Source organism: Rhynchophorus ferrugineus, unplaced genomic scaffold (assembly GCF_030347505.1).
Source record: "Rhynchophorus ferrugineus isolate W39M unplaced genomic scaffold, kcgeb_rfMv2 rfM6, whole genome shotgun sequence".
NCBI classification, from domain to species: Eukaryota; Metazoa; Arthropoda; class Insecta; order Coleoptera; family Curculionidae; genus Rhynchophorus; species Rhynchophorus ferrugineus.
Window position 1 is genome coordinate 14,885,042 of NW_027472585.1, and position 12,752 is coordinate 14,897,793.

Below are 12,752 nucleotides of genomic sequence, written 5' to 3' on the forward strand. Positions count from 1 at the left end.
CATTTTGGAACTCTATTTTTCATTATTCATTAAGATTATTCATTAATGTAATAGGGTAAAAAGAACATTTTTTTTGATAAATGGTAAAATGATTTTGACTACTTTTATGTTATCTTGGAAACTATTAGGTAATTTTTGATTGATTTTTTTGATGTCTCTCGATGTTTTTGCGAGCTTTTTGAATCTTAAGTAAAGTTTCAATGAATAAAAATCCTAAAATTTTTCTGATTACCGATAAATAAAATTCTCAACACTTCTCAACGCTCGCTAGAAGTGTTACTTTAAACTGATTTTTTTATTAATATTTCCAGTAATAGCCAAGGATAGGGCTTCATCGCCAAAAGCCGAAGGAGTTAATTGAAGTATTACAAAATCCATAAAAATTCATCGCACAAGAATTTTCACCGCTTAACTCCAAATGGAAATGAAGCTTCTGTCAGATGAACCCTAACAACAGCTGAAAATATAAATATAAACCTCTCCAAAATGACGTTTAGATTAGGAACTTCCGTTCTATTTGTTTTACATCATATTGTTCATGATGTGCATTTGATTTTTGGTGACTTTGCATTATTTGATAATATTATGTGTATGTATTGGAGATCCTATTATTATCTAGAAGTTACTGCGGTTTGTCATGAGTTAAAGATGCGGGGTTCTCACTCTATTGATTGAAAAACAGGCACATAATGCTCCAAGCAAGGAACCATTCTACTTGTGGGATACCAGTTTGATGATATTACTGAGCATATGTGTGGAAGCCTTACAAGCCTTCAAGAATGCTGTTGCCAATGTATTTGAACCTTATTTGAGCTCCGTATTTGAACCTTATTTGAGCTCCGTATAGAAGAACAGATATTACCATTCATTTGTATATTGCTTTGGTTAGAATTGAAAACGTATTTTTCCGAACAAGATGGATATAGAAGATAATTGACTGGGTTTTCAGTCGATAAGATTTTAAACATTGAACGGTTGAATTTGCGGTTTATTCGGAATGGTGTCTACAGGACGATTTCTGTAGAAAATTTTTTTATTTAAGGACGTATTCTAGTCTAGAAATTAAAAAAAATTGTTTTCATAATTTCGAAGCTTCACCCTTTATAAATTAAGCCATTAAGAGAATTTTTCAAGATTTAAACTTCAGAGTTATAGCTGCTTTAGTGACATAGTATCTAAAAACAAAACTTTTGGTTTCAAAACTACATTTTTCGATATGATAACTCAATTTCTACTGAATCGGTTTACTTAAAATTTAGTGTGGACATTCTTTATACATTCATCTATAGAATCAAAGTCTGTATCAATACATTTTTAAAAAGGCATTTTCTCACTATTTTCCTGGGGGGTTAAGCATTGAAAATATTTTTAAAAAATCAATTTTTTAAATCTCTAGACTAGAATACTCCCTTAAGCTTTCTATTTTTTATCTTTTTCTTTCACAAATGAGCTTAAATTTAGCTCACTGAATTGTGAAAAATTTTAGATGGTAGTTTTACGTTGTTTGAATTTCTTGGTTGGTAAGGTTGTTCGTTACTAGTCGTGTTCAAATCATCCTATTTGATGGTTTAATATAAATATAGACTGGCAACTGACCAACTTAGATATATTACCAGAAAACATCCGGTCTTACCCATTCTGGTTACTGACGTGACTGAGGTTATTTTCCTGGTCGAATTTTGCACTCTTACCTTTTGAACAATCACCGTTAGAAATGTACGATCATGCCCCAGCAGGATTCCAACCTTCGTGTCTGTCGCTCCAGTAAAAGGACCGTCCTGTCACCGTGACCACTGTGCCAACCAAGCAACCAAGCCGATACTGTTAATCAAGTTTTATTCTAATAGCGTAAATACTTCAATCCCCATTTCTAATCCAGACACTGATAGACAACTTGCTTAAAATAACCTGTACAAACTTTCTAGACTTCTGTACTCTGAACTAAGTACGAAATCTACCATTGTTATTAAATTCTAATAAACTAAGTAACTTCGTTCAGGTTTTGGTTGATGTATACCCGAAACTATTGCAGTTTGCTAAATCAAGTAATACTTAATCATCATCATCAGCATTATCGAGTTGTCTTTTTTTCTTGATAATTTGTTAAATTTTGTTAAAGTTAAAAAAAAACAGCTGTATAGTTCCGGAATGATCATACCAACTACGTCAGTTTTGATATGCCTTTGGGTTGTTATTGTTATTTATGTAGGAACTGGAGACATTTTAAGTCATCCGTGGTTCGAGCAATATTGCCAGTTCAATTTTATTTTAATATAAACGAAATCTTATATAGTAAACTAGCTAGTAGCTAGCTAGTCTAAACTAGCCACTGAAAACAATTTTGAAACTGAAATTTCAGATTTAACAATCCGACAACAATCTTAATTTTGATCAAAAAAATAGTGAAAGGCATTTATATCTACGAATCGAATTTATTAATTAGTAATATTATGACTTTGATGATTAATTTTTAGTTTTTATCTTGATAAAGCCTCTGAATATTTTCCTATTTTGGCTTAATAAAATTATAAAATAAAAAACAAACCAAACCGAGATGGCGCGCAATCAAAATTGTAGCGGGACTTTTCCCCCACCCTATATTATACGCATGCCATTTTTTTTGAAAGGAACACAAAACTATAATGATCGCAACCATTTTCTGCCTTTCACTTTCGCAATTGCAACTTAATCAGCACGTCGAGATACTTAAAACATATTTAAAAGTTGTTATTTAGCTAGATGTGATTGTATATCATTGTCTATTATTAATTGTGTTTATTTAGTGCTTAATATAATTCAGATAGCGGAAAGATTATACCGCATAATTTTAAGATTAGTAATTAATGTTTTAATTAGCCGAAGGTAATACCGAATGAAGATTTTAATGTGTCCACAATATGGTCAGCACATAAGATGGGTTGTCTTAGTAATACTAAATGAGAAAATATAGAAATATATATATATATAAATAAATATATATATAAAAAATATAGAAATATAGAAATAAATATCTCAATGATTTATATAATAATATATAATAATAATATATATAATAATATAATATATAATAATAATATATATAATAATATAATATATATATATATATATATATATATATATATATATATATATATATATATAATAATAATATGAGGCTACATATCAGCTTTTTAAAGGAGAACATGCGCCTGGAAAAGAATCAACATATTCGACATATAGATAATATTCTCTAACCTCCAAGGGGCCCTGATTTCGGTTCATACGACCTATTTTTGTGAGAATATCTTAACAACAAGGCATACTTTAATGATCTCACAGCATTGAAGCTGAGTATTTAACAAGAAATGGAACAAATTGGCGAAATATATTCAGAATTTTCCGTCGTATAAAAAATTAAACGTATTTAAATATAATAATGGTTTTTTTTTCAGTTTTGATTTCAACCCCTTGAGGACAAATATTGTTCAACATATTTTACAACAAATATTCTTTGCTGCATAGCTTAAGTCTTTTCCATACAGTTTCTAAGCAGGAAATATGAATTTTTGATAACTTATTCGATACAGGGATATACATTTTTTAAGAGATGAAAACAGGCTGTTATTTTACTGAAACAATTTTGTTTCAAAGAATAAGAACAAAATGGAGGCTTAGTATATATAACTAAAAGTAACTGATGATTCCCTTAACTGCTATGTTAAACAAACGACTGTGTACATAAATCACCGACTAATTAGCGAAATTAATTTTCAGAGTAACAGAAGTCAGCCAGCGATCGGCCTGAAGCACACTCCGAAATCCAGGGTGAGTCCTTAATATTTAATTAATTAGCCCGTAGAAATATTTGCTGCTGATTATGTTTTATCGAGAGGTCCATTAACTTTAAAGGTAATCAAACGCGAACCCTTTTCCGGTATATAACGAACCCAACCATTGAAATTGCAAATCAATTGGTTATAATTACTTTTACAATATTTGTTTTCAGTGTATAAAATGTATGGCGCTAATAAAATCCAACGGGGTGAGTATTGAGGTCGTAAATTTAAGCGAACTTTTCGGGAAAGTCGCTCCACCGAGCGTTTTTCATTTTTCTGTTTGCGTCATTTGATGCCTTCAACCTTTCCTGGCGAGATTCTCGATACTGTTGGTGTCAAAATTTGGATTGATGAATCGATAACTTCTGAAAAGTTATATTAATGAAAATTCTGGCGAAAATTGGTGGATTTTAATAAAGGTATTAAAATGTAGATTGATAAATGGGTGCTCTTAAGTATTTTTCGTTTCATCAGTTTTAACAATATTTTACTTAGCAAGGAAAAGGATCAATATGCCATGGAAAATTGATTAATCAGACTTCGGTGTTATTAATAAACACTACAGACAAGATTTCGTATCTGCCAAATTTACATTAGATAAAAACAAGAAGCTATCACAGGCAGACAAAATCAAATCAATAATTGTTATGCGTTTCTTGTTTCACAAATAACGATGTACAACGTCGTTGGGCCCTGGAGGTCAACCACACCAGACTCTTTGAGGTTAAAGCTGATTTTTTCTCCTCTCTTCGCGTTCCTTCCCTTCGTCACCGTGCCGTAGCTTTGATTTCACCCAGATTAGAACTAGGTATGGGCTGCAACATTTTAGAAGTGCCTTAACAGGAGAAAATACAGACCGACTTCTCGGATTTCTACGACAAATCGATTTTCTTCATAGAATCTAGCCTGTGCTAAGTTTAGTGTTACCGACCAAATAACCATTACCACTTCGGTATGGGTGCTGATGTGTGCTGTCTGGATAGAACCTCTGCTTCATTCTGGTTGTGTTTGTGTTTTAAAACTTTATATATACTATTTATACTTTTAACCCCCCTATTTGTGTTATGTTATAAGTCATAGTATTCATATACTCAAAGGCCAGAAACTTTATATGATTACACATCTTGAAATTATGTTAAATTATTAGCATAACTCTATCCTTTTAGTACTCGATTTAGTTTAAAAAATAGTCGTTTTTTTTCGTGATTTTTAAACCGAAATTATTCGTATAAATTTAAAACTTATATCCGATTATATATATGCTGTTTTGACCGATGGTATTTTAGTACTTTCTTGATAAAACTAACAAGCGTTTAGTGTTGGTATCACTATGGTGATGTAAGTAAATTCCTTTCCTGTTCATCACCATCTGTCTATAGCTGACGCTCGAGGAGACTATCTATTTCTGAACCAATATGCCGCTGTTGGTACCACAAGACTTCAAATAATCTTCATTATAACTTGTCACAGTTGGTGGTTCTTACCTCGAAAAATGCTCGTGTTCTATTTCTTAGATCGATAATCTGGATTCATGTCTTTTTCGGACCTGGTCGCTGCATCTACCACCTAAATATATGTGAAGAATACGCTCACCTTTCATTCGACAGACACGTCCAAACTATTGTAATTTTCGTCTGAATTTGTTCCTCAAATGACTACATTTCTAATACTAGCTCGGAGAGAACCATATAGAGTTTACCTTGAGCATCAAATTGGAAGGACCTCAAGCTTACAGATTATAACAGTGTCCAAATGTTGATGTTTAGTCCTGTGGCGATCTCGTGATGTGATAAATATGTCTCTACACTTGGATATGTTTAAAAAGTTTATATTTTTTTTCAACAATTAATCGGCTAGAATTAGGGTCATCATTAATATAGGAATTTCCAGAACAAAGACATATTCTGATGATCATTTCATCACTATAAATAGAACACAATTTTCACGCAAGATGTTTCCTTTTTTCCCTTTCCCTTTTATAGCAGTAAGACATCAAGAAAGAAATCATTTCTATAAAAAGATAATAAAATAATAATTTTAGAATAGAATATTATATGGAAACTTATATTTTATATGACCAACTACTTATAGCAAATAGACAGTTTTGAAGTTTATAACGCCTCACTTTTGTGTAAAGTTACATCTCGCAGCTGAACTTCAATAATATGCATGATGGATAAATTAGAGTTGTACATTGATATCTATTACTTTCGTCTATTTTTGCAGACACCACATTGATTATGTTCCTTTTAAAAGAACAACTCTTCTGTTAATGTTATTCATAATTTTCGTGTCTTATTCAAATTATTTTTCAGCAGTAGTTTATTAGTACATACTTCCAGAGAAATGCAATGAGAATGCTCAACAATCAGTGTAAATTAAATGCATAACGATAAGGACATAAAACTATTATTGTGTCTTAGAAATTATTGTATGAAACAATAACAGAAGAAGGTCGACCCAAATAAGAACCTTCATTCAATTCCGCGTCCATATTAAGCTCACATGTTATATAATAACCTTTCCGACAGTTCTCTATTGTTAATACATATATGCATGTCTTATTCTGTGCACTAAACTTCTATAAAGAAATTAAATTAATTGGTTTGTTAACTTGGCATCGGTTAATATTTTTTATGGCCTTTAGTGACTCAATAGTATAAAATATTTCTTATGATAATTATTATGTAATTGAAACTTACTAAAGTGGTGTAAAATAATATAATTCTGTAACCTATAATTATTCTGCTGTAGTTTTGCAGTCTGTGTCCATTAATCACATCCGATTGTACTGAACCTTTTGCTCTGGTACTTTGCTATTATCACTCACATTTAACTGATTGGAAAGAACATTGTAGTGCGGTGACAATCTTTCACTTCACTAGAAACATAGTACCATCAACTATGGCACGTCAAATGATGACTACATTAGATCTGCTAGAAATAGTCAATAGGTAGTAGATTTTGTAGATGCGAATAAGCCTAAGCATATTTCCCAGTAGACTGCTTTGTAGAATTCCTGAATATATTGGATGTAGTTCAGTGCGTCCATCATCTTGTTTTATGGTACTGTCGATCTGTAAGGTAAAATTTCAATAGTTGATAGTGTGGGTAAGGCAGAAGCTCTTTTAGTTTAACCTGAAGCCCTGTGCGCCATACTTTGTCAAAATTCTGAGATGCTTTATCATTTAAGTCTGTAATAATTACTCTGTCTATGTATTTACTCAATAGTTCCGAGTTCGTTACGAAACCGAAATTGATGTTCAGAAATAATATTTCTCTTTTCAATTATTGTATTAAGTATCTTGATGTACAGTCTCTCAAAAATTGTTGAGATTGCAGGCATTAAACTTGGTAAGTTTGTAGTTGGTATTGGCGTGATTTCAGCCACTTTTAAAATCTCATCCACTGTCCATTTATTCATGTAATATTAACTACTTTTATCAACTGTGACTATATTATGTCTCCAATTGTGGATTTTATAAATCTTTACCAGACTTGTTCAGACGATATAAACCGGTGACAGAAGAAGGTCGTACCAAATATAAAAGTTCCATTCATTCCGTGTACATATTTAGCGACTTATATGATGTAACGTCAGTTTTAATAGCATTTATATTGTATTGTCATTGTTTACATATTTTATTTAAGTTTGCATAAGCGTCTGCTGGCCCCAAAACATTGCCAGTAATTAGCAATTCAAATTGATACCATGTTTTTGATCGTACAACATTTAATCTAACTTTATACCTTTCATGAAGCCTTAATTTATTAATTTTTTTCGGGTCAAACAGTCAAAAGTCAGAGTTTTGATTTTTGATTTTCTGGTTCAATGTTGTGAAGCAGACGCCTGAACGCTTACACAACAGTACCGTTGTATCAGCTGAAGTAGGAATGAAAACAAATTGATGAAGGTTCTGGAAGTTTTCTATTAAACCTTTATTCAATATTTAAGATAACTAATGTATTTTTTAGAATTAGATCACACTTAACTAAACCAAAAGATGCAACACAAAATTCCTAGACAATGTTTTGTTGTTTTAAGGTATGTATAACATAGTATGTATGCCTCAAAATGACCTCCTATTTGTCATAGGATGACACGTTTTTTGGGCAATTTGAATAATTGCTGTAAATCAGTTATTATATTCAATTAATTAAGAGAATATACTTGAAAAATATACTGACATAATTGAGACGTTCAGTTTTCTTTGGCATCTTTTCTCCATCATTGTAATGTCCTGAGGAAATCGTTCACCTTGCTCTTCGGTCATATTTCACGCTTGGAATTATTTTTGCATTCTTTTGACGATTCTGTCATGACCACCTTTGCTTCTTCACCTGAAAACTTGTATTTGAAGCAATCTCCATGTTTGGGAAGTGATTTTGCAGATTGCTTCATCAATCCCAATCTTATGTGCAGCGGTGTTAAAATAACTTCCTATAGAAGTACTAATTTTTCCTGTAAGACTTTTTCTTCATCAACTATACGCTCCCACGGTGGCCAACTCTTTTTGGTGAATCCAGTTTATTGTAAATATATATTCGCGAAGAACCGGTTCCAAGTTCTCTTAGAGACATACGGAATGACCAACAGAAATGGAAACATAGTTGTAAAGCAGAACTTCTTAAATATGTTCCTTTTTCATGAATATGTGAAGATGCCATTGTACTGAACCTTATTGGATCTTATATGCATCCATCATTCCTTCAGCATTGGCGCAATAATACGCAATTTCTGACTCCCTGGATTTTTCCCCATATATTTTCGTTGATGAAACAACATTTTTAACGGAACAAAACATAATCGTTCATCAAAATAACATATATGTTCACTCAGCTCAAATAACCTTAGCTAAAATCGGTGATATAAAGTACGAGCTGTTTCGACATACTTATTTTTCTGTCCGTTCTGGCTCCTCCCACACCTCAAAGAAATTCTTTCCTATTTTCATCAAACGAATAGGTAATACCTCTAATGTAGAGCAACATTTTGCTAGTGAAATTCACAGAGAACATATTATTAGTTTATGACAACAATATTATTTATACTGACTTCGAAACAGTACTACCTACATATTGGAATTACCTACGCTAATCTGATTTTAATGGAATCTTTACCCATTTTTAACAAGAACTGCATTATCTTCCAAAACATCTTTCTATTATTACTGAGTAGATATGCAACATGACGCTTTTTGAGGGCATATGTTAATCATCAAGATCTTATTTTAGATATTAAACATCTAGTCCTCAATTTAGATAATAATATCAATAAATCTGACCCGTTGTACAATCAATGTACCACTAAAGCTTCACGCTGTATTTAAAATAGGTTTATACCGATTACGAGATACCATAGTCTGCTGGACACTATTGTACAGAATATGAGAAACCCTATAGGAAGTATTAAAGCTCTTTTAACAGCGTTGTCAAATTTTTAGCGCGGAAATCTTTTAAAATTAAAATATTATATTTTTCAGTGGCAAGCATATTATGGTTTCGTGCTGTTGGTTCTTCTTATTCTACTACTGAGATCTGGATTTTTTTACTCAAAATTCTTTAATTAATTATGCGATTCTTAATCAAAACACATTTTTATAATTTTGACGCAATCCAGTATAATAATCAATTACTGTTTTCATAAAATATAACACCCGAAATTAAATGTCTAATAAAAACTATAAACACTATCAAGGATAACTCGCACTGTGCGGCAACGTCGTAACGAGATTTCCACTATGCACAATACAGTGAGTCACTGACAGTGGTTTCGTAGATCCAGTGGACCAGTTATTCACGAGCTTTCGTACGGTGTGGGTTAGCGGAGAAGCTTTTTTGTGTTTTTTCTCTGTGTCGATAGTCTAGCGTCTCGTGGAAATCCGAGAAAAACCCCTTGAAACGGACGATATCAATGAAATTCGATTTGATAGCCGTGGCTTTTCGGTGTTTTATCGAGTGTTGACGTTGTGCCGGCTTATTTTTTACCCCGGTAACGGTCCGTGTGATTAGTTTTTGGTGCTGTTTTGATTGTTGATTTTGTTTTGTCGATTTGTGAACGAACGATAGGATATGAGGCGACAACAAACTATCATTCTCAGTTGGTTTTGTTAGTTTAGTTTCGTTTATTTTGTTTGTTTCTGAACCCGCAGCCAACCCTCAACAGGACTGCTACCGTATTCGTCAAAACAAAACAGGAATTAAAGGTAATTTTCATAATTATTGTTCGTGCAGACAAAGGGCATTATTATTGACGGTTTACATAAAACAAATTGTAATGAATCGCCAAATACATCGATAATTACATAGCTATTTTATTTGTAAATATATAATTTACGTTATAATAAGCTGTTCACATAATTATTTGTATTTTTATAGTTTTCTTAATCACAGAGAGGCTGATTAGATATAATCGTTATTAAATTAATGTGAATTCTGATTTAATTGGTGGATTTTGGTTTAAAGATACCAATTTAATTCTATCTTAGTGACGTCAGGTCGATATATTAAAATATTAATCACTGTAGGTATTCTAAAGACAGATAAAACAAATATAATCAATTGACTTGATGACTTAATTTGATGTATAAAAGTCAGATGGCGATACTTATTTTAATCATTATTAATATGTACTAACTCAGTGCTCTTGTACAATGCCTTTTAATGAATTAGTACTTATAATATTTGTACACAATACAATATCCTGTGAGTGAAATAAAACTAACAGATTATACATTATTATAAATCTGAATGGGGTCCAGTTAAAACAACCGCAGGTACTTGAGATCGGTACTACAAGAGAACTGGCATCTACTGCTGTAGACCAATAATGAATAAATTGAGGCAAGGCAAGGCAGGTTGTATGTGTGTGGACTATAGGAAATATACTATTAGGAAAATATTCAATACAATATCATATTCCAGTCCTTCCGTATGGTCCTATTACAATCAGACATCTGCGAGCTTGAAGTCTTCCAAATACTATGCTTAAGACAAATTCTACTTGTTTCTTTCCGATATCGATTAAAAACGATGCCGATTCGTTTAAGATGCAACAATCAGTGCGCAGTTAAGGAACAAAACTGCAGTGATTTTTGTGGCTCAGACTACTGTGGCGAAATTGACATTTTGAGCGGAATGGTGAGCAGATCCTTAAACGAGATGGATCAAGATCACACAAATACACTACCGATACAATAATGTATATTAATTGTATTTATCTATATATATATATATATATATATATATATATATATATATATATATATATATATATATATAGGTTATATATATATAACAGGTCAATCATTTTCTCCTTTCAGTCCCCGGCCTACCATAGTAAAACACATTCTTTTGGCAAAATTAGTTTTTTTTTATTCATACGTTATATATTATACATAATTCCCTTCAAGGGTGGTGCACTGCTTATAGCGACCCTCCAACGGTTCGATACCATTTTTGTAGTACGATTTGTCCTTTGCTTTAAAATAGGCCTCAGTTTCGGGGATCACCCCTTTTCGACGAAAATTTCTTCCCAGCGAGCATTCTCTTGAGATCTGAGAACAGGAAATAGTCGCTGGGGGACAGATCTGGAGAACACAGTGGATAAGGAAGCCATTCGAAGCCCAATTCATGGATTTTTGCTGTCTTTTTAACCATCGAAAAAGCAGCACTTTCTTTTTCTTCAAATGCGGCCGTTTTGCGGCGATTTCGTCCTTAAAATGGTCCAATAACGCTATGCAATAGTCGCTGTTGATGGTCTTTCCTTTTTCAAGGTAGTCATTGAAAATTATTCCATGCACATCCCAAAATACAGACTCCATAACCTTAGCAACCGACTGTTGCGTTTTCCCATGCTTTGGAACGGGTTCATCGTGTGCAGTCCACTCGGATGACTATCAATTTTACTTCGGAGTGAAGTGATGGAGCCATATTTCATCCATTGTCACATTTCGATGCAATAACTGGGGTTTATTACGCTTGATCATATTCAAACACTGCTTCGAATCATCAAGTCGTCGTTGTTTTTGGTCAAAAGTGAGCTCGCGCAGCACCCGCTTTGCACAAAGCTTTCTCATACCCAAATATTCGTGAATGATGTGATATACAAGATACTTCTAGAATGTCTGCTATTTTATTCAATTTCAATTTACGGCCATTTAAAGTTATTTTGTGGGTTTTTAAAATGTTTTCGTCGGTAAGAACCTCTTTCGGCGTCCACTGCGTTCACCATCTTCGGTGCTCATTTCACCACGTCTGAACTTAGCATACTAATCCTTGATGGTTGATTTTCCTGGGGCAGTGTCCGGAAACTTGGCATCAAGCCAAGTTTTTGCTTCAACTGTTTTTTTCCCTTCAAAAAACACTATTTTAATAAAACGCGAAATTCCTTTTTTTGATCAATTTTTTTTCACAGTGTACAAAAGTTGCTTCACATAAAATGCTATAATTCACAAACTGATTCGAAAGCTGTCAAATTTATACACGCATCTTTTGAGGGTTAGGGCTAACTAAAAAACATGTTTAATGTTAGTAGCGCCATCTATGTGTGAGGCCGGGGACTTTTCAATTGACATCTCATATTGTATTTTTTTATTAATGCTCTTTTATTTATATCTTTTTTTAATTATTAGTTTGTCTTAACTTCTAATATTGTTATGTAATGTTGACTCAACATTGGTTATTCTTATACTAAATAAATACAACTTGCAGAAATAACAATGTATCCTTAATATTTGTTTTGGATAACACAAGTTTTGCAGTTTCAAGTGCACAATTTTTAAGGTTTTATAATATATCGTAAAATATCAATGCTTTCATTAACATTTTCTAAAATCCAGTAAAATACTCTCATCTTTGCGGAACGACTCCTCACCAAATTGGGTTGGAAGTTTGTTACTTCTGCAGGCTCAGTTGTATCTCCACCGAATGTAAATT

General features: G+C 32.5%; 1 protein-coding gene across 3 annotated transcripts in view; it reads left to right on the forward strand.

The window, feature by feature from the left end:
- The window catches only part of LOC143198328 (ras-GEF domain-containing family member 1B), a 362,171-nt gene that overhangs the window by 179,608 nt on the left and 169,811 nt on the right, over nt 1-12,752 (forward strand). For 2 of the 3 annotated variants that reach the window (XM_076407486.1, XM_076407483.1), the window contains one exon: nt 3,754-3,804. In XM_076407486.1, the coding sequence (XP_076263601.1) occupies nt 3,754-3,804 (51 nt within the window). Of the gene's footprint in view, nt 1-3,753; nt 3,805-9,624; nt 10,022-12,752 lie in introns of those variants that run through there. The other variant, XM_076407484.1, reaches the window with a different exon arrangement.